Source organism: Marmota marmota, unplaced genomic scaffold (assembly GCF_001458135.2).
Source record: "Marmota marmota marmota unplaced genomic scaffold, marMar, whole genome shotgun sequence".
NCBI classification, from domain to species: Eukaryota; Metazoa; Chordata; class Mammalia; order Rodentia; family Sciuridae; genus Marmota; species Marmota marmota.
In genome coordinates this window covers 48,181,758-48,204,694 of record NW_025999977.1, presented here as the reverse complement: position 1 = coordinate 48,204,694, position 22,937 = coordinate 48,181,758, and the positions used below count along the sequence as shown (strand labels likewise).

At 40.0% G+C, this 22,937-nt stretch overlaps 2 protein-coding genes across 2 annotated transcripts in view; one reads left to right on the top strand and one right to left on the bottom strand.

Annotated features, from left to right (window-relative positions):
* The window catches only part of Rad51ap2 (RAD51 associated protein 2), a 55,360-nt gene extending 41,294 nt beyond the window's left edge, over positions 1 to 14,066 (bottom strand). The window contains 2 exon segments of the mRNA XM_015479435.2: positions 12,907 to 12,979; positions 13,953 to 14,066. Coding sequence (XP_015334921.2) covers positions 12,907 to 12,979; positions 13,953 to 14,066 — 187 coding nt within the window.
* Positions 1 to 22,937, top strand: part of Vsnl1 (visinin like 1) — a 102,036-nt gene that overhangs the window by 15,355 nt on the left and 63,744 nt on the right. The window lies entirely within an intron of this gene.

The following is a 22,937-nucleotide window of genomic DNA, read 5'->3' as shown; positions in this document are numbered from 1 at the left end:
AAAAAAAAAAAAAAAAAAAAAAAAAAAAAAAAAAACCTCCTAGACCCCAACAGTTGCTTCCATTTTAAGGGTAGTTTTAAAAGATCTTTGTGCCAAATATAGGCAATATTCAGGTGCCTATAGAAAATTCAGCACTTAAAAGCATCTGTTTTTACATTCCTTTGTATGAGAAATGTGTTATTAAATTGAACAACTACATGTAGGCACAATTTAATAAAAGGAAGCAAATTACAAAATATTGCCAGTTCATCGCTTCATAAATCAAGTAAATCCTTAAAAGTGATTGATTGCAGATAGCATGCTAGAAGGAAAATTAGAGCTATAGCATCACAAGACCTGAATTCAAACCCCAGCATTGCCACTCACTAGTGAGCTGGCTTCTACTTCTTTGCCTGCAAAATGGAAACTGTTAAGTCTGTCCTGCATAGTCTTATAAAGATTTGATGAGATTATGCATCTGGCCCACCTAGGACAGAACTTGGAATAGAACGAATGTGCAACACCAGGAAGTTATAATTACGATTGTCTTAACAGTGATGTGTAAATAAACAAGACCCCCAGGTTCTTCCAGAATTTATTTACCCTTGAACAAAGCTGTGAGATCATACATTGCTTGTCTAATTCACCAGTGTATCCTTAGAGTCCAGTCCAGTGCCTAACATATTATAGATGCTTAATAAATATTCATTGAATGAATTATAGGACACCAAATGGTCTCAAATGTTTATCTAAGAAATGGAATAGGAAGATGGGAATTTCTGGCCACACGGGGAATATATTTCAGGGGCAAAAGAAACTGACATCTGCCTGAGCTCAGTCACCTGAGGCCTTTACACGTCTAAGGGATGCTTTCAGATATTCAAAATTCTTCACAGTTAATCCAGAAAGAAGGAGAAAGAGGAAGCGATGTCTTTTTGAAGTGTGCTGTTAACAGTCATTAGCACATATTGTCTCTTTGCCAGGGACTCTGCCAAGTGCTTTACCTGCATATTACCTCACTCGCAGTCACAACAATCCAATGAAATAGATATTTTCCCTACTTTAAATGAAGAACTTGATACTCACAGAAGTCAAGTTATTTGCCTAAAGTTATGAAGTTTGTAAGTGATAGCTCCAAGATCTGAATCAGAGCAGTGCTCACTTCATTTTGTTTTCTTTTTGTATTCACTTTGCAGCTTTTTAATGGAATATTAGCTCTCTGTTTCATGAATTAATTCATTCTTTCAACAAATATTTATTGAACATCTATCATTTGCCTCTGTTAGTCCTTGTAGAATCAGAGTCTAGTTGAAAAATAGGTATTAAACAAGCACAAAACAGCATCAAATTACAAATAAAAATTAAGTTCCATTAAAGAAAATATGTGATGCTGTTAAGAAAATAAAACAGGAGACCTACATGAGGATGTTTGAGGTACTAGATTCCGGAGAAATCCACTGAGGAATGGATTTCCAACTCAGCCTCCTGGGATTAGACTTGTTTACAGGTGCTGGGCCTTACACAGAAGGTTGTTGCTACATCTCTCTTTGAGAAGAAGGTCGTGGGTCTTTATCCCGGGATTTAGCATCTCCTGTTTTATGTATGCTTCACTTATGGGGCCTCAATAACAGAAGACCAGAGAACCTTGGTAAATCTCCAAGGGACCCTATGCTCTGATGGAAAATCCCCTGGATGGTTTTCCAATACAGACATCTGTAAGCACCTATGTCAGGTACTCTTCCCAAACCCCAGGTTGCTTTTCATGTGGTCTGGATCTGTAAGTCATTAAATATACCAAACACTTGGAAAAGGCTGTGTGCTCTCACAATTCCATGAAGAAGCATAAGGTGCTGCTGAAGAAGCTGCCAGCACGTCTGAGGAATACAGAATTCAAACCTCTCCAGTGGGGACTGGAAATGGGTCATTCTGTGATTCTTAGAGATGTAGATATTAGGAATTAGCTGTTAAAGGGTAGAAGGAGATGCTGTTATTAACAGAGGCAGCAGGAACCAAGTTATTCAGTAATGGCAGAAAAATATTTTCAAATGCATGTATTCTCACACAATGTTTTAAATAGTCAAAGAATGTTAGTGAAATAAAATGAGCATGATGTCATGAAAAGAAATATGGATTCTATAATCAGGCCTATGTTCCAATACAACTTCACACAATACCTCAAGTTTTATGAATCATTGTATCTATAAAATTCAGGTAATGATACCTATATGACAGTATTATTATAGTAATTAATATGAATACTGGCATACAAGTGTCATTTGATGGCTTGCCTTTAGAGGTGGTCATAAAGGTGATTTTATTGTAAGACTAATAATGCTGCACAGGGCTAATTGACACTGATTTCATTATGTGCTTCTATCCAATGCTCACAACTTCGTGTTAAGAATTTTTACTGTCCCTATTATAAAGATGAATAAGTTGAGACTTGGAAACGGTAAGTGACTACATAACATAGCCAAGGAGGAGCACACCAGGTGGTCTGATTTCAAACCAATGTCTTCACTGCTCTCTCTTTTATTGAGTACTCAGTTATTATTATCAGTACATCATTATCATTATTATGATCACTATTTTAAATTCAAGGCTCTTTAGACGTATGACATTTTTTTCTGAGAGTAAAAGCTTGAAGATTATTTTTAAGATATTATATTTCTAATTTTTTCATTCCACTTCATAATTTACCTTAGCAAACTGGAGTTAGAATCCACTTAAAATGGTAGGAAACCCCAAGTAACAATAGCTTAAATAAGAAAGAAAGGTATTCCTCACTCGTATAAAGAAATCAAGAGGAAGAACTTCAGGGTAGTGACCAGTAGCTTCACAAAGTTCTAAGGAACCCAGACACCTTCAGCCTCTTTGCTTTGCCATCCTACAAGGCCATGTCTACCTCATGATCTAAATTGCCTGTAGCCATTCGTGCTTTCTCGCCAGCAGGAAGAAGGAAAGGGAGGTGAGGGTGCCCCTTCCCCATTAAGGACATTTTCCCAAGTCACACCTGAAAATTGGCATAAAAGCCATTGGCCAGAATTTAGTCACATTTAGCAAAATTCCTGATAAAATTATGCTTTTTATTTCTGAGGAAGAGAGAACATGGATTCTTGGAGGAAACCAGAGTCTTCATTCATCCTAGTAGTGACAAAATTTATGTTATAATAGACATTTGAATTTAGGTTGTCATCTCCTTTAAAATGTAATATATAATCATAACAAAAATAATAAAGTATGTTTAAATTCATGTCTAAGATTATAGTTAACTAAGTTTTTTACAAAGAACATTCTTCTGGGTGTATAAAATCTTGGTATCCATGCCTGGTCTTTGCATCTAGCTCTTCATTTTGGTCAAATCACTTCTTTTTGTTAGTTTCATCATAGGTAAATTGAGAATTAAACTAGAATGTTTCTAATATCTTTTCAGTTCTACCTGTTACTGAATGGTATAAGTAAATCTCATTCGTTTTCTATAATTTTAAAGTAATACAAATGTTATATCACAAAAGTCTAACAAGGCAGTTTTCTCAGGAATAAATACATATTTGTCATTTGTATCCTGCCTCATCACAAAAATGATTCAAGACTTAAGACTGTTCTTTGTTTTTGCAAAAGTAATGTGATAAGAAATTAAAATAAGCAGAGTAAACATCAGAAAGCAGATTAAATTATCATTTTTCTGCTGGTTATATGCACATAAAACCCATATGTCCAAGAAAAAGCAAAAATTAACAAAATTTGATAAGAAGATAAACAAAACAAATAGCTTTTTCTTTTAGTTTACCTGAAATTATGCAGAAATGAAAAATAGGAATAAACATTCTATGCATAGTAGCAACTAAAAGATAAAATATAAAATTTGTAAGAAAAACAAAATGGCTGTAAATAGCAACTATAAAGTCTTTTTGAAGAATAGAATGCATGATAACAAAAAATTAAACGAATATTAAATCATCTATATGATTTTACATATATAAAAATTAAATGCAACAATGTATTGTAGACATTATTTAGGTTGTTTAACATGGTCTTAAAGCTATCTGGAATTCTAAAGTTTAAGGTATTAAAAAGAATACTGAGGATAGGCTTTCATTGCAAGATGGTTAAAATATACTATTGTTTTTCAATAAAATAAGATGAAGTAGGCATAGAAATAGATACACTAATGGAATAAAATGGGGAATCCACAGGATATCTTGGTTTCAATATTATTATTTTTTTAATGACCAACAAAGGTAGCATTTCGGTTCAGGGTTATTTATTAAATAAAGTATAGTTTATTTAATAAATGGCACTGGGTTAAATTGATTACCCATTTTTGTAGCCAATTCTGGACCAATATCTCATACCATATAAAACAAATTTCAGGTATACTAAAGACCTCAACTTTGTAAGTCTTAGAAGAAATCTAAAACATAACCTAGATATAAGCAATTGAGAAAGCATATAGTAATGGGCATATTTAATGATTACATAAAAGATATAAACTCCCACTAGGCCAAAAGATCCCATTAACATAGAAATTTGCAATGTGTTTCAGTAGCTTCAGAAGACAAATGCTTGTGTCCTCAGGACCATCTGTCTGGTTTATAATTGAGACTGATTAAAATATACAAGATAGAGGAGGATCAGAGCCACTACAAGAAGGAAAGACTTTGTATTTAGATGTGAGAGAGTAAAACTATTTTCAGCAGTTTCTGAAGTTACCTCTTTGGGACTCAAAACTTTCCACAGTGAAAGTAATGGTGGTTTGTCCAGCTCAGCAGTTCTAAACAAACATTGAGTGTCTATCACGTGCCAAGCCTATACTAGGAAAACTTAGCAACAAAAATGACAGACTCCCTCATGGAATTTTATTATAACAGGGAGAACACAATGAACAGATGAATAAGAATTGAGCAGCCTTAAAAAAAAAAAAGGAAGAATATACTTCTATGGGCACACCCAATAAAGAGAATAGCCAAGCCTAAGGAATCCAGGATAGAGACAAAGTGACTTCTAAGGAGGAGTGAGACTCAGCCAGGTGAAGAGAGGCACAGAGAAGGTGCTTCCCACAGAAGGCACAGCATGCTGAAGGGCTGGGTTTGATAGTGAACCTTGTAAGAAACTGGAGCTTCTTAACGGGAGAGCTGGGAGAGTGGCATTGGATGAAGCTGCACAGTTAGGTAACTGGTAGCCAGGCTACCGATTTGGGTGACCCTTACAAGTAGCATGAAGGACTTTTATTTTTTGTACTGTATCCCCTTAGGGCAGTAAAAAAAATATTGAACATTTTAGAAAAAGAAGTGACTTGATAAAATGTGGCATCATCAAAAGATCCCTCTGGAGAGTGGATTAGGGAGAAGCTAGAAGAAGAGACCAGTTTGAGGCAGGATCAGTCAGTTGTCCATGTGATAGATGATGTAAACTTGGTCTAAAGTGTGCCACATGGATTCAGAGACATGCAAATCTGAGCTATTTAAGAGGTGGGTACATAGGCTAGATGTGTGGGGAGTGGGAGAAAGAAGGAGGGAAATCGTGTTCATGGGCAGCCAGGTAGGAGATGGTACAATTCTTCAGATATAGCATCCTGGCCAAGTACCTAGTCTTCCTGAGGCTTTTTACAATAGAACCCAGAAGTTAATCAGAAAATGACCCTCCCTTCACATTGTTCTAGTGTTCATGGGAATTGTTCTTTGTACATCAGAATGAAAAATGTGACTCACCCCAAACTCTCTTGCCCAGGCAGCAAGGTCTGTGATACCTAGACTGCTGAATTCCTGTTAAATTCTAGAGTTTCAATAAAACCTACTGAGGTTTCCTGAAGTCTACAGTTTCATGGCAATATTTCCAGCACTACTTAACACTCCTAGGACTTCTTTGTAATGCCTACATTTTTAAACTTCCAAGGTTAGTAGTTGATTGAAAGAACACAGAGTAACAAATAGCTGCTATAAATGCAGCAACATTTAAAATCAATTCATATTTTAATAATAGCACTAGCATTGGCATACAATTGAATAATAGTGCAATGATATGTGAAAGATACAGTATTCTGTTTCTAAGGCTTAGTGTTCCTGTGGATTCATAGATCCTTAGCAATCATTTGGTGGATTCCCTCACCTCCATACTTTACCCCAGCAAATTCACGTAACAAATATGATTTTTCAAATGATTGTGGGTATTTTTGTTTGAAATAAGAAACAAAGCTAATGTTGAGATTTCCAAATTATTCAGAAATCAAAACAATTATTTTTTTGTTTCCTGATGATGGCATTTTTTTTCTGCTCCCTTTTAAGTTTGGTCCTAAGTTTAGAACCTTGAGTCTGTACCCATTGAGCACATTGCATTAAAGAAGTTTTATCTGCCTCTGAAAATTATTTTGCAAAGATGAATTAATTAAGGATAAAAATCAGAACTAGACCTACAGAGCTTTGGGGAACCAACAGAAACCTAGAATTTACTGCTGCCACCTTGGTCTGGATCTTGAATACAAAATGTTTCTCTGCCAATATTTCATTTTCTTGCTCTGCAATTGAGCTCTGGATTCACTATTAATGGATGATCCAGTACTTTTATTCCAGATCTCTGAAGCAGCAGGTCAACTATTTTTATCTTTAGTTGGAGAACCCTTCCCACTATCCCCCCTTACCCATCTCATCAGCTGGTTGGAGCTGTGCCACTCTTGGGTCAGTGACTCAACCTGAGTTGGATTTGAGTTCATCTCTGCCTTAAAACCACTTACTTCTTTGAATATAAAATATTGATAGAGCCATTTCCATGAAAGAAGAGAAAGAACATATTAGTAACTGATATCTTCAATATGCAGGGCAAAGAACAACCAGGAAGGTGATATGGGGTAGGGGGATTAACTATTTCCTGCCAAGAATAACTCAAGCACTACTTCTATGTTTTTCATAATACATTATCTTCAGGGCAAACCCAAACAGGTTTATAATATTATCTTTATTTCACAGATGAAAACAGTATGACTTTATGGCAATGAGTATTTCACTTGGTCATCTAGCAGATCCTGGCCTTTTGGCTCCAGAATTGAGCTCAAGCTGTCTGCAAGCTCATTGTAGGCAGGATGATCAGCTGTGCTGGGCAATAGGCAATACTGCATGCTTAGTGGTCACAATGAAGAACATTGACCAATCAACTTCAGGTCCATTAAGATAGCTCTTAAGATATAAAGGGAAACTAGTAGACTAGAGGAAAGAAGAGACAAGAGAGCAAGAGAGGAGGGGAAAGGAGAAGTAAATCCTGGGGAATAATACTAACCAAATTATATTGTTATATCATGAGCATGTATGGATGTGTAACAGTAAATCCCCTTATTGTGTATAATTCTAGTGCACTAATAAAAGTATGGGAAATGAAGAAAAAATATGAATAAGCAATTGTTAAACATTTGAAAATTGCCTATCTACAACCTGAATTTGTAAGCTGTTTTTAAAACACATGAGAAAAATATTAAAATAGAAATAAAAATCATAGCTGGTATGGTGGCACATGCTTGTAATTCCAGTGGCTCAGGAGGCGGAGGCAGGAGGATCATGAGTTCAAAGCCAGCCTCAACAAAAGCAAGATGCTAAGCAACTCAATGAGACCCTGTCTCTAAATAAAATACAAACTAGGGCCGGGGATGTGGCTCAGTGATCAAGTGTAACTGAGTTCAATCCCTGGTACACACCCACCCCCAAAACAAAAAAAAAAAAAAAAAAAGGAAAGAAAGCAAAATCATCATCCTAATATTGAAATTTAGTTTTGTGATTATTTGATATTTTATCTGACCTCTTACCAATGTGCATAATTTTTCTTTAACATAGTGGTGATATAGATAAGATTTTACCTTCAACCTTTCTTTGTTAAAGGCAATTGCTTTAATTATACTGTTTTTTCAGTCACTCCTGTCTGTCTTCTGTTTATTTATGTGAAATTCTTCTTTGCCTTAAAAAGAAGCATTTAAGTTTAGGAAAATGTATAAGGTATTATAAAATAAAACAGAAAATGTGAATTAGAAAATTTCAAGAAAAATGGAAAACAGGGCTTCTGACTTCTTGAGCCCACACTTCAGATTGCTAAACAGAAGCTGCCCTGTGTGGCCCAACAGTCTCCTCTGTGCCTTCTTTGAGTGCTTCCAACCTGAAAGGCACCTTCAGGGCTAAGAGATGAAAGAAGCTATGCCTACACAGTGGCCTAAGATCATGCTCCATTTGTAATGAACTGCATATCTACCATTAAATGAGACTTTATTATACCACCTCATGAGACTGTGCAAAGTGGCCTTTAAGAAATTACACTTATTAATGCACTTATGCTTAGAATGTTGTCCAAATACCAACAGCAGCAACTAAGAATGATCACCAACTCATTCTATGTGCTTTTGATGATGACCAGAAACCAAAAGGCTCAAGGAATTAATCTCCTTCCAACTAACTGTTTCTATCTCAGAATTTAAAAACACAAAATTTCTCAAATTGTCTTACAAATATTTTGTTAAACTGTTGTGTCTAATAGAAAACTTTATTCAATCATTTTTAAAAAACATGCTGAATACCTTATAGAGGTATGAACACGACAGTCTCCACCTGCAGAGTGGCCCAAAAATCTTGTAGAGTCAGGCAAGCAGACAAGTATTGCAATCTAGCTTTAAGGTATGAACAGCAGATGCAATTGAAGTACCAACAAAGCATTTGTAAGACTATGGAACTAACCTGAATCTTCATTTGAGTTGGTGATACCAAACTTGCATGTCACAAAAATGAAATCACTTGACAATTACCAATGGCGTATCAGAAAAAAAAAGTATCTTTTCCTAAATTTAAAATGGACATGCTTTAAGTTAGTAAAACTCTTCAGAGTTATGGCCTACTTTTCTATTTAGTATTCTGCTACATGTTTTCCTTGAAATGAACATGATTACTGTCTATGATAAGAGCTAGAGGAAAACATGATTATCCAAAATCAAAGATGGCCATTTGAGTGGTTAATCTTCAACATTGTGAAGCACTGAGGAAAAAATCAGTCTGGATTTGAAAGAAGTCTGAATTACTAAATGCTATAAAAATAAATACTTTTTCATACACATGGAAAAGTTCAGAAAATAATATAAAAATATTCTTTGCCCAACTACCCAGAAATTACAAATATTAATGCCTTCTCATACTTCAAAATTGTTTTCATTTCTTATCTCAGTCCTTCTTACCTGCCTTTTTCCTCAGAAACAATTATTCTATTCAGCTTGGTATGCATTTCTTTCAGGAATACTCTTTTACCATTTTTTTCTAAATGAGTACCATTTTGACTGGTTTTAATATTTAATTAGATGGTATCATTGTGTGTGTGTGTGTTACTGTCCATCTTGCTTCTATCAAAAAAAAAAAACCTTCAGAGAGCCCTTTTTATTCATTCATTAACTAACATTGCATTTTATCATGTTACTATACCCCAAGTCAATTATTTATTCCTTATTTGATGGACATTTTAGGTGATTTTTGTGTGTGTGTATTTCAGAGTTGCAATGTGCATCTGTTTCACATACCTGCTTTTGTATACATGTGGGGTCTACACGTTCAAATGGATCATTTTCTATAGGCATTTTCTGCTGCATTAGCTATAGATACTCCTCAGCTGACAATAGGGTTACATTCCAATAAGCCCATCATAAGAGAAAAATCCTGCAAGTTGAAAATGTATTTAAAACATGTGATCTACTGAGCAGCAGAGCTTTGTCTAGCCTGCCTTACATATGCTGAGAACACTTATATTAGCCTATAGTTGGGCAAAATAATCTTGCACAAAACCTTTTATAATAAAATGCTGAATATCTAGCTTCCACAAATGAGAGAAAACATTGGACCCTTGATTATCTAGTTCTGGATTATTTCACTTAGCATGATGTTCTCCAGTTCCACTCATTTACCAGCAAATGCCACAATTCCTTCTTCTTTATGGCTGAGTAGAATTCTGTTGCATACATTTTGAATAGTTCTTTTTGGTTAACAGAAGGAACGGAGGGCAATCCTCGGAGGAGGAAATGCAGGCTGGCATTTCCAACCTGGGAAACAGAAGAAATTCAGATTCCTTAAGACAGAGAAAGCAAGGCATAATGGTCACCCACCACTCTCTTAAATATCAGGGACTGCCTACTCTGGTGAATTTGAAGGTTAGATCTTTGGTTTACTGTTTGGAAAATGATGAAAAGACCCTGAAACTGAGCATTAGATGACCTGAGTCCTGTTCTAGGTGCAGGTCTGCCCTTCTGACTTTCTTTATTCTTTCTGCACCTCAGAATTCTCAACATTAAAATAAGGAAGGTTAATTCAATTCTGTGAGTATCCTTTCAAGCTCTCTTATTTTAGTGTAAGGCAACATAATAACTTAGAGGAGATGTCTCACCATTAACATTCATTTGCTACCACAGGACCTTGTGTATTATAGGAATGCAATTATCATTCCATTTTGTAACTTGTAATTAAACTTTTTATACATTGTATCTTTCTTTGGATCATTGGTTGCACAAGAAATAAGCAAGTCCTTTTTCCTTTCCATATTCTGATACACAGCATGGTTTTCACACCTTTTATTCATTCATGAGGAGGAAGAGAGGAAAACAATGGACTGTGTTTTTGCAGTCAACAGATGTAATTTATAGAGTGCTTCAATCCTGTAACTATTATTTTTCTAATTATCGTATCAATAGTAATTTTCCATGTTTCAACATTGTATTCATATTTTTTTGCTCTATTGAATTAACCTTCCAAAAATTTCGATCCATTTCCCTAATAGAAAACAGTCACAGTTCTAGAGTTGTTACTATTGTTAAATTAAGCTGCAATAAATACATTCCCAAGTACGGCTTTTCCTTCTTGGGATATTTCCTTAAGATATCAAAAGTGTTAAGATTTGTTAATTTCTGATTTCTAGCATTTTCTAGTGCATTGTACAACAAACAATTTTGCTCTACTTCATCACTGTGGTTGTTGATATTTCATCTTTAAATCATATTCTGTTCATGTCTTTTTTTATAATTTTTTAAAGAGAGAGAGAGAATTTTTTTTAATATTTATTTTTTAGTTCTCGGCGGACACAACATCTTTATTTGTATGTGGTGCTGAGGATCGAACCCGGGCCGCACGCATGCCATGCGAGCGCGCTACCAGTTGAGCCACATCCCCAGCCCCTGTTCATGTCTTTTTCTATCAAATCCTTTTCCCCTTTATCTTTAAGCACCTCATATTTTTTCCATGTTGCTCTCTGCACTTGCCTGGTTTTCCAGACTCCCTAAACTTTAAATATGTATGTACTTATGTCTCAGTTTTATCTTTTGTAAAGTTTCTACCTTTGCTTCTACGTTTGACCTTAATGAATAGATAAATATGCTTCCCTCTGTTTATTTACTCTTTGTGTTTAGTCTGGAATGAATTATCTATTTATACTCTTTGATCATTCATATCTCCTTATTCTGATGATTTGCTTACAAATGGTATTTGATTTACATAAAACATACACATCTTCTGAGTTATTAACATTTTGTCTATAATTTTTGTTCTAATTTTTGTTTTAGTTTCTTTCATTTCATATTAAAATTAAATTTGCATGTTAAAATTTGATTTGTAACTTTGTTTTGACATTTGTCTTTATTCCAAATGTGAATTTTTTTAAAAAAAGAAATGAGTGCAGATAACATGGTTCTAACTTACTTTTTTCATCTAATTGCTATCAAGGGGTGACAATGTCAGGAAACATTTACATTTCCTTTCTTCCTTGTTCTGAGAAGGTTCCTTGATCATGTATTAGGTGATTATATATAGCTGGGTCTATTTTGAGGCTCTCCATTCTGTTGTGCTGATCTATATGTCTATTTTTATGCCAGTAAATCCTGCATTTATTTGGGGAGAGCTCAACTTTGCTCTCTCAAGTTTTGCTTCTGCAGGATAAACATTCCTTGTTCTTGCACTTGTGCTCTTGTAGTGAGCATCAAGCTCCTTCCCCTCACCCTAGGGACTAGTGCAGCAGGCAAGCATGAGGTGAAAGATAAGCCTCGGGGTACCCTGAGTTGCCAACCTAAGTTTGCCTTTCTTGGGGAAGGAAGTGTCGGCAAAAGGGGGAACATGAGGAAGTCCTACACTGAAATGACAGTTTTTAATATGTATAGAAACCTAGAAAAGACATTCTTGGTTTTTGCCTCCTCTAAAGAGGTAGAATAACTTGTGATGGCCATTATAACCCAGGGAGTTCCAGGGTTCAGATTTCAATTGCACCATTTTCTTGCAGTGTGACCTTGGACAAATTTCTTAAACTCTCTGTACATTGTTCCCCTCAGCTGTAAAGGAAGACATAATGCTACTTCACAAAATTGTTGTAAAGGTGAAGTCAGACAATCCATAAACAATGCCTGTAGTTGGTAATAAGCTGTTACTACTGCCAAAGGTTTACTATTTCATTTGGTATTTTGGAGTAGTTATTATACACAATTTAATGTGGAATGAACAAGGTTAGAGAGGTTTAGTAACTTTCTGAAAGGCACCAGCTAGTAGAAGTCCAGAGTGGCTATCTCACATCCTATTTAGACCCCCATGGCCTGGGTTACTTCTCCAGTGCATGGTGGGCAATGCTGATAATTGGGTTCTTGGATTCTGTAGTGGTAACATAGACAAAGCTGTAAATTCTTAGATAAAGGTAAATACAAGACTCAAACACAGTAGATGGTTGTCTTGAGGTTTCCTTTTCGTTCAACAGGGAAAGGAACTAGATGAATGGGAAGAGGCAATAGGGTTTTACCTTAGTCTGTAAATTAGTGGTTTGGAAACCTATCTCTTCAAATGAAGCACAACTCAGCATATGGCTCCAAGTGACAGTGACACAGGCCTGGAGCATTTGTCATCCCCGCAGGGTGCCAAGAAGCAGCACTTCCTCTCCTGCAGCACCTGTTACCTGCGCTCTCAGAAGGCTCGTGGCTGGGAGGGAGGCAGGTGGAGGAGGCCACACTAGCAGCCAGCACACGGGGCTGCCAAGGCGAACACAACCGGAAGGTCTAATTTTAGCCCCCCTAGCCTTGGCATGTCCCTTTTAGTCAAGATAGTTTTCATGTGCCACAATAAAGTGCTTTGTTCCAGCCTTGCTGGACACTTCACAAAGGCCCAGCAAGGACAGGGTGAACCAAATTCAGAGTTGGACACACATCAAAGACAGGAACCTCCCCAGAGGGGGTCACCACCCCCTCACCCTCTGGTAACTGTGCCCTTTCCATCCATCTCCATGAAGGGGCACATGGAAGTATTTATCCTTCTGCATGGCTCCCTTCCTATTCCTGTGTGTGTGTGTGTGTGTGTGTGTGTGTGTGTGTGTGAGAGAGAGAGAGAGAGAGAGAGAGAGAGAGAGAGAGAAGAGAGAGAGAGAGAACTTTCTGGTGACTGTTCATCCACAGGTGACTTTACTCCTTCATGTCAGAGATTTGAAATCTACTCCTTCTCTTCATCCCTCCCTAACAAAACTCTGTATATTTGGGTCTTTTTGTTTGTTTGTTTTTTTCCTAATATGTCATGGAATAAAACATGTCATGTACCAGATGAAGAGCCAGAAATAATTGTACAACTGACCAACTGTGTCCATGGTTTGTTTCTTAAAATGACCTGGCTGATTAGGTGAGGCAGAAACTTGCATGGAACTCGCACCCATGGGGAAACTAAAGTTCGGTGAGGACACAGAGTCTGCCAAGGTCATACAGGGAGTCACTAGCAGAGTTAGAACTGAAACCCAGTGCTGTGGGGAAAGCTGTGGGCCCATGAAGGGATCTAAGTGCAGAAAGCCCACCCAGGCCTCTGGGAGGACCCTAGGAAACTTGCAGAAGATGTCATCTGGGTTTGTGGCCAATGGTTCCAGGTTGAGGACCCAGAAGGATGTGTTTTACTTGCAAAGAAAAATCGTCATTTCCTCATTTCCTGGAAAGAGGGTAGGTTAGGTTGGCTCAGAGATGTTACTGTTTCTAAAGCCTTCTGAGTCTTTCCCTTGATCTTCAGGTAGCTCTCATTCCCCACTTCACTGGACACTAGACCCAGCCTTAGGAACTCAGAAGTGATGATCTGTGGAGTCATCGACTTTTTTGATCTTTGAGCTTTCTATATTCAAACTTGAATTTCGATCACTATAATGAGCATTGAGTAGAGCTTCAAGCATTTACAAAGCTCTCTCCTGTCTTACATCTCTTTGAGCCTTGTGATAACACGCTGACATTGGCACTGTTATCATCAGTCTCACAGGTGACAAACGAGAGCCTGGAGAAGTTGCTGACATGGCAGATCCTGACCCATCCATCTTGATTTTGACACTGTGTCCCCGTTAGCTTCTGCGGTGCTGAGATGGCAGCCTGGGGTTTTCCTGAACATCTTTTCCATATTCATCACTTCATCCAGAGTTAATAGGATGACTGGGAACTAAAGCTCTTTGGCCTACAAGTATATCCTGAAATATTGCTGTGAACTGATTGAAAGGATGCAGTTCTGATGGGAGGCCCCACCACAGTTCTTGTTTCAGGATTCCCAAGATTGATGCATTTGTGAATAAAAGACAATTGTTTCTTTAAATGGAAATTGTATTTGTGCATTTTTTTCCTGATTATAAATGTCATATGTGCTCACTACAGAAATTCAGAAAGATATGGAGAGGAAAATATTACTAGTACACTGCTCACAGTTACGTTGTTAAGATTTTGATGTAAATTATGAACTGGTCAGACTTCCCAAGCTCACAGCTTGAGCAAGTGTGTGTGTGTTAGGCAAGAGCAAGATGATACTATGCACTGTTTTGTGACCTGCTTTTCACACTGAGCAGTTGATTGCAATATCTCCTTTCTTCTACTTTCGTCTTTCTTTTGGGGGCATCAAGTATGCACTCAGGTTAGTAACACCACTGAGTTCCTGGCACACTCCATTATTGCCTATATGGAGACCTCCTTGCATTTTCTTATATGTTTTTTAATTTTTCCTTATCTTCTATGTTGACTACACTCCCTTCCTCTACTCTGAGGTATTTAATATATGTCTTCAGTCAAGTGTTTATCCCTGAAACTATGGTGTTTGATTGCATATTTCTGTTTTAATTTAGATAAACAATGCTGAGTCAATACTGATCCATGTGAGTCCATGCAGACCTCCAGTGTCACTGCTAATCACTCAATTTTCACCATGTAGCACTACCAAAATTTATTTAGTCTGTTTCCTCTGAGACATTTTTTAAAAGAGAACAATGCTGGAGTACCTGTCTTGTAAATATGTCTCTAAAGAGTGTTGTCTCTGTGATTATTTTCTTGAAATAATTTTGAGGGACTGCTTTTTAAAATATTCTTTATGCAATTTTTCAATTTCTACAGGTTTTTGTTGCTGATTTCCTAATAAGAATCTCAGGAGCTCTCTCTTGTGCATTCTATCTCTTTCTCTCCTTTCCTCTCTCTCTCTCCACCTTACTTGTCTCCCACTAATGGCACTTAGTACAGTCATCTTCGATCTGTTTCATAGTCTCTGTTTTAGAACTCAGCTGATAAATTCTAGATGCTGATGGCAGGGATAAGAAAGTAACTAATTGATTCAACAATATTTCTGGGTACCTGCTAAGTTGTAGGCTCCGAACTAGGTGTTGAGTGAGTGACACAATCACTCTGTCCTTGCAGATCCCCACGTGTGGAGCGATGAGAGACATGCATGACAGATACTGCCGTGGCAGGATGCAGGGACAGTAGCTGTGCAATGTGCCATCAGCTTGTAAAATAGAAAGCCAGACAATGAAGTCATTGATGGAGAAGCCTTGTGTGTATTTTGAAATATGGAGTTCACTAGAAAAGCATGGTGCTATTAATGGGAACTGTCTTCAAAGCAAAAAGAACCCCAAAAGGAAACCATCAGAGAGGTTGGATATGACACAAGAGGTTGGAGCACAGGGTGGACACACGGGGAGCGTGGAGACTAAAGTTGTGCTAGGAGGGGAGAAGGATGGGAAGAGTAGACCCCAGTGAGCAGGCCTGGGAAGTGCTGGAGCTCAAAATAAGCTAGGGAGAGACCACTGCAGGGTTTAAACAGGAGTGACATGAGTGGGGTTTGTGGTTTAGAAAGATCCTTCAAGCTGCAGTGTGAAGATGGATTTGAGCAGGGCAAGACTGAGGATGGGGAAGCAAGGTAGGAGGCAACTTCCATCATCAGGGTGAGAGGTGATAATGGCCCGGACCAAGGCATTGGAAGCAGAAGGAAGTAGATAGAGTTGAGTTAGGAGGTAGATGCTACTAAACTACTTAACTCGATAATTGATTAGATACAGGAACATGAAGGAAATAGAGAAGCTCAAGATAGCAGGATGAATGGGACCCTGGGAAGATGGCTGGGCCATTACCCTGAGAGAAGAAAAGAAAAAAAAGAGATTTTAGGGGAAAAGGAATGTTGGGATACATCGGTTTTGATGTGTTTGTAGGATACAATGGTGGAAATGCATAGCAGGCAGCTGGAGACATTATCTGGTGTTCAGGAAAGATGCCCTGGAGATCAATTTGGAAACCATACAGAAATGCTGAGTTTAAAAATTTGTTGAACAAATAAGGAATTGATTGATTTTTAGCATCATATTTTCTTCAGGTAGAACATTTTACTTATATAAAGCCATCTTCATAGTAGAACATCAAAGTTAAGTACCTTTTTGGAATTTCTGTAGAGATAACAAATTTCCCTTGGAGGGGAAGAACAGTGGCCAGGAGACTCAGGAGATGAGTGACTCGGTCACTACTGCAGACACGTGGGTGTGCTAGTCACTCCTCCAATATCCCAAGCCTCACTCTGAGAGGAAGGAAAGTGGTGCACCCCTGATGCTTCAGGCCCAGCCCTGTGACAGGGATGTGCAGATGACGTGGGACACTCCTGGTCTGCTCTTCTCTCTCAGCAGCTCCCTGCTGCTCTGAGATAAGGGCCACGGGCCCTTCCCACTGGGACTTGGCAGCACAACCTAGAACACAATCTGTTGGACAGAAGGCTGTGATTATTAATGAAGGCATTTCCTCTGCTACCTCCCAGGACTAAGTGAGGTTCTGACACTGCCAAAGGTGGCCCATTTCCTTTCATAAAAGCCAATGCTCAGAAATACATAGAATGGTCAGGACACGCAGGGAAATAAGAATAAGATGCAGAAAAGGGGGTGGCTGCTTGAAACAGTCCCCGGTGAAAGGCCACCAGCTATTAATCAGCTCACACTTCTGCTCAGTGGGTGAGCGAGGAACTGGATGGAAACCATCCACTCAACAGTTGATGCTCAGTCTGGGCTGTGGGATCCTTGGTGACTTTCCTATGTTGGGCCAGTTAGGAAGCACTTTTGCATACAAGAGAATCCGCAGTTCAATAGTAATTTCCCTGTCTCACATTTTGGGTACTTGTGTTCACACATACCAGGCTTAGTACCAGGTATTAAGGTTAGAGTGACTCAGGGTCACAGTCGAAATCCTGAAGTGTCCACCTTTTGAAGAAGTTCATGTGCTGGATCCCCATAATGAGGACTGTTAAAGCTACTGTCACTGAACTCCTTTTTAATGTTTGAAAAGGCACTATTAGAAAAAAACTCAACATGATATTTTACATATCCTGTTTATATCCCCAAGAGCAAAGAACATCATTTTCATTTAACAAATAAGGAAACTGATGTTCCATCGGGCTAAGTAACTTATCAAAAGTCATATACTTTGTATTTAAAGGAACATCATTTGATTCCAGGTCTGACCCCCAGCATGCACACATGCACGCGTGCGCACGCACACACACACACACACACACACACACAACACACACACACTAAACTCAGTCCAAGTGAAACTAGAAGGGATATCAATAGAATAATAATAGAAAGGAAAGGGAACCCACAAAATGGGGTGCAAGGACACTGAGAAGAAGCTTTTCGAAAAGACACAGGCTGACGCCAGGCTACACAGAAGGCTTTGGCCTGAGTTCTCCTCCTCAGATGCTTGGGAAAAGTTTATCCTTTCTTGGTCTGAGCTGTCAGTTTTGACCCTTTGCTTTATCAGAGTTTCAGAAGCCCTGGTTCCCACATTACCAGTTGGATTTTTGCTGGTGAACAACTACGAGACCCAAAAACTAATGTCCACTGGCAGCTCCCACCTGGAGTCAGGGATGTGCCTTTTGTCTAGCTAAGACCCCTCCGAACACTTCAGGCTCAGGCCCTGCCCTGCAGAGGGCAAGCTCAGGTGGGAATGTGGCTAGAAGCAACTAGGACAAGCCCACGGAGGGAGACCACTCTTCACACCCTGGCCATGTACACTGGCTCCTCCCATTCCACAGGGCCTAGGACTTTCACCCACCTCAGTACACAAGGATTAAAGGCCTGGGCACAGCAGCAGCCTACAAACCGCATGCTGAGGGCACTCTGGGCTCTGCTACAGCCTGCCATGTTCCCTGGCATAAGTGCCCTGACCTCCCCCTGGCAACCTCTAGAAGACAAAAGGGGTTGGATCAGATGATAGATCCCTGGGACCACTTCTACCTTTACCTCCATGTCTTTATCACCCTTTCGTGAATACACCTGTTGCCACCTGCTTGAACAGTGCCACTGCCATCAAAGGTTTTTTTTTCTCATTTCCTCATTTATTATAGATCAAATATGTACTTTCTCCTTTTATCTTGAGTCCCCAAGGATGAAGTCTGTGCCTCGCTGCCTATTTCATGCTTGCAGGCCAGAACCTCAGTTGTAATCCCACAAGGTTCAGGTTCAAGGCAATGTCACTGAGAACACCATGCAAAAAGACTTCTCTTTCCTGAAGCTGCTCTGGTTTCCAGACACGGCATGAAATGCCAGCCTGTGATCAACACTCTCCCTGTCCCCTGGGAAATGCTGCTGGGGCCTTGTGAATACTTGACTTTGGAAGGATGAAGACGAGAGGAGTAGAAAGAGCCAGAGTGTCCGATATTCAACTTTATTAGAAAAGAAAGCCGCAGACAAGGTGCTGGGAAACTCTGAGGCATGGATGTCAGTGTTGATTCAACGACTGTTGAACTGGAAACCTAGTCTCATTTGTATATAGGATTCACAGGACTTGGTGACGGAGGTGGTTTCAACGCCTTTGTGTAAAGACAAACATACTTTGAGTGTTTGACACAGGGAAAACACCCTGCAGAGGTGGGGGGACACCCAACTGGGTAGAAGACTTGGCTTCTCAGCTCAGGATCACCTGCCCTTGGGATCTGAGAGAACCCATCACTGTCCTGAGCCTCAAACCTCTAACCTGAACCCAAAGGGTTGACTCAAAAGAGTCCAGAGGCAAATCTTTCAGGCTTTGGTCTTCTTCAGTGTGTCAGGTTTGAATACTTAATGCTAGACCCCAGCACAGGGATCTTGAGACAATATCAGGGATGCCAGGGAGGGAGCAGAGGGAACTTGGGTTCCGTCTGCACTACTCTGGGTGTTTTCTGCTTAAATCATCTGCTTTGGCTTTTCTTCATGCTATGCAGCAGTATACCCCAAGTTGACAATCATATTCGCCTGAGCTGCAAGGATGTGTACAGATTTCCCCTGAGGGAGGGTCCCATGGACCGTGTTGACAAAGCAGCCAGGGGTGATTCTGGCATCTAGGCAGGATTAGGAAACACTGCTTAGGAGTTCTTAGCTGGAACAGTCCTAAGTGAAATTGCCTGCTTGGTGGGACTGTGTCCCTGTGTCCCTGTGTCCCCATTGTGCACCATAGCTCTCTGCTGTGAGAGCTCGTCTTCTCAGACTTCACATTCCAGAAGTTGCAAACATCTCCTGCGTTCAGGTCTGAGTCCTTCAAGGGTGGGACCGTGTCTTCCTTTACATCCCACCATGTCAACACAGGGCCTCTCAGAAGATGCCTAGCCATGTCTGCCCAGCTGAGTTTCCCTGGGGTTCTCTGCCTTCTTCCATTAAGTTAATTGTACCCTGATCATTACTGACACAAAACCACAGTGACCCAGGTTCTCTCTGCTCCCTTCCTGGCATTCCTGATTTTGTCTCAAGGTCCCCGTGCTGGGGTCTAACATTAAGAATTCAAAGATGACACACTGAAGAAGACCAAAGCCTGAAAGATTTGCCTCTGGACTCTTTTGGGTCAAACCCTTTGGGTTCATGGCAAAAGCCAGTAGAGAAGGATCACAGAGGAGGCAAGATTAGACTGAGCCTGGCATGAAGACTAAGGTTTAGACAGGTGCCAAGGGATAAAAAGGTCATACCAGGCAGGAACTGAAGCATGAGCAAGGCCAGACTCTTGCAGTTATTTCATGTGCAGGTCAGGAGCCTGGGACTGGAAAGAGGACCTGATTTATTCAAGGCTGACCTGAGTCATCAAGTACCAGAACCAGCTGGACTCCCATTCAAGTCTCTTTCCATGCTAGCTGGCATCGCATGCGTTCCTGGGACCTGCAGCCCTAGTCTCTAAAGCCCTTTCTTCTGCAGCTCTGGGCCGATTTCCAAGCCTCTTACCCACTGATGTGCTTATGCTGTGTGTCTCTACACATGTGGCTGTGCTGCTCCATCTCAGCCACTCAGACTTTAGATGAATCTCACCAAGAGGCAGCCAGGCTGACTGCAGGATTACCTGGGAGGAGCTCGCTGTGCTGTTCTGTGTGCCTCACTATAGTCAATAGGCCCTGGTATGTCCTGGGGAGCTAGAATTAAATAGAGAGGGAAAGGAAGGAGCTCAGAGCAGTGCACACAGGCACACACACACACACACACACTTTAACCAAATCTTCTTTAACACCAAAGAATCTATGTAAAGAAATGGATTCAGGTGCTTCCCAGCCTCCTGCTAGAAACTTTCTTCTAGGAAGTTCTCCTGCCCACCCCCCACCTTCCTGCAGTATACTCTCTTGCATGCTCTGCCTCTTCTGCTCTGGAACCTGCTACTGAGACAGGATAGGACATGAGTGGGAGGTGAACAGACCTAAGGCAGGCAGAGCAGTTGGAGGTGGTCGCATAATTCAGGCAAGAGAAGATGATGTCCTGCTTTAGAAAGCCAAGAGCACGGGAGGACTCTCTTCAGCCTGCACTTAGCCTTCACTTGCTGGTTGAGCCAAGGAAAATGGTTTAATTTCCCCAGCCTTCAAAGTGCTCATCACTAAAAGAGGAGGGACTATCATCTCTCTCTTAGAGCATTGTTATATTAGTTAGTTTTGTTGCACGAAATCCTCTTGTACACTACAGTTGTTTTTTTAAAAAAATGCCATTTTTCCTGGGATCATTTGCAAGTAAGTGGGGCTGGACTTTCCTTTCCCAGAGCTCTATCTTCAAGGAGTTCTCTCAACTCCAAAGCCCTTCCGCCAGTTCCATTTTGTGTGTAGCACTGAAATTCTCTCTATTGAAACACAAAGTGATGAATTCCTTAGTTTTGGGGTGGGGCTGCATTTTACATTGTTGCCTAGAACAACAGCTTACAAGGAATGAACCCTAGTTTGCATCCCCTCCCTTCTTGGGCAACAAAATGCTCAAGTTCTGACAGGCTCTCAGGTAAAACTCTGTAGAGCCAATGTGGGCTGAGACAAGCCAATCTGAAGTCTGTCACCCATATTTGACAGTCACAAAACTTGTTCAGAAAAATCAGTGAATGGTGGAGTTGGAAGAATCTTAAAGATTGTCTGATCCAAATTGCTCATTTTTAAATAGGGAAACTGAGAAGAGGGAAGGAAAATTATTTCACCCAAGATGACAGATAATTTGAGAGAGAGAGAGAGAGCTGGCACTCTCCTTCCTGCCCCTGCTGCCCACATTATGTCATGGAAACTCTTTATTGGGAATATTAAAAGATTTGCTGTCATTTTTACCCTTTCTACCAACCTGATCCCATAATGAGAACCACTACTTGGCCCATGTCACAGCAGCCCCAAACAAAAGCAGCACAGGTGGGAGCATCAATCCATCCACACTTCCACTCACCCAGCAAACATCACCAAGTGCCATCTTCAGGCCAATTACTGAGGACCCTGAGATAAAAGACACAGGCCCTGCCTTCCAGGTGCCCAGAATTAAATGATGAGAACAGAAAATGAGCCCTCTCTGGGAGGGCAGGCTGTTTTCCATACAATTAAGTCAACACTCCTCCCCCTGAGGAGTTTTCTACTTAAGCTTGTGACTGCATTGACTTTCCTCATATCTAGATTATGAGGTTGATTTTTGGGGGGGGGGGATGAAAATATGCCAGTTGTCTCTGTTCCCCTAATTTATTCACTTCCTCAAAAAATACTTCTTGAATACCCAGAACAAATTACAAAGGATGCAAAGAGAATTAAGTCCCCTCTCCCAAGAATCTAATAATCCATTGGAGAAATAAATGATGATCAAGGGAAGGAAGACACCAAGGACAAAGAGTGTCCAAGTCTGCAGGGAAAGCTTCCCAGAAGTGGTACATGAAGCTACGTAAAGAAGGGGAAGAAGGCCGCTGAGCAGACACAGGGGGAATGTCACTCTAGGAAAAGAGAATAGCATACGCAGAGCCATGGGAGTATGGAACACTTCTAGAACCTGAAACAGTTCATTACTGTTAGCATATGAAGTGCAAAGACAGATTGGCAGAAAATAAGAATACAAGGAGGCAGGGACGGACTTATACCATGCTAAAGAGATGGGGCTGCAGCCTGGACAAAAAGAAGTATGGAAGGTTTTAGGGCACAAACCAGATGGCAAGGCTTTTATTTCAGAAATTCACTCAGCTGAGCGGAAGGTAAGTTGAAGTTGAGGCGCTCAGGGAGGAGGTCAATCATCACTCCAGAGACCATCTGATGAGGCCTGGTGAGGGCAGTGGCAATGTCATGCCAAGCCAGGCCAGAACTTGACTTTCTGCATGATCCACCCATTAGCCGGCACACCTGAGCAGTGGTACTGACCATGACCCATAATCACCTGGCCTGGAGTTATGCACTGAGTCTCCAAAGCTGTGACTCATGGTCCTGACAATGCTCCTGCATGTAGAAGAGACT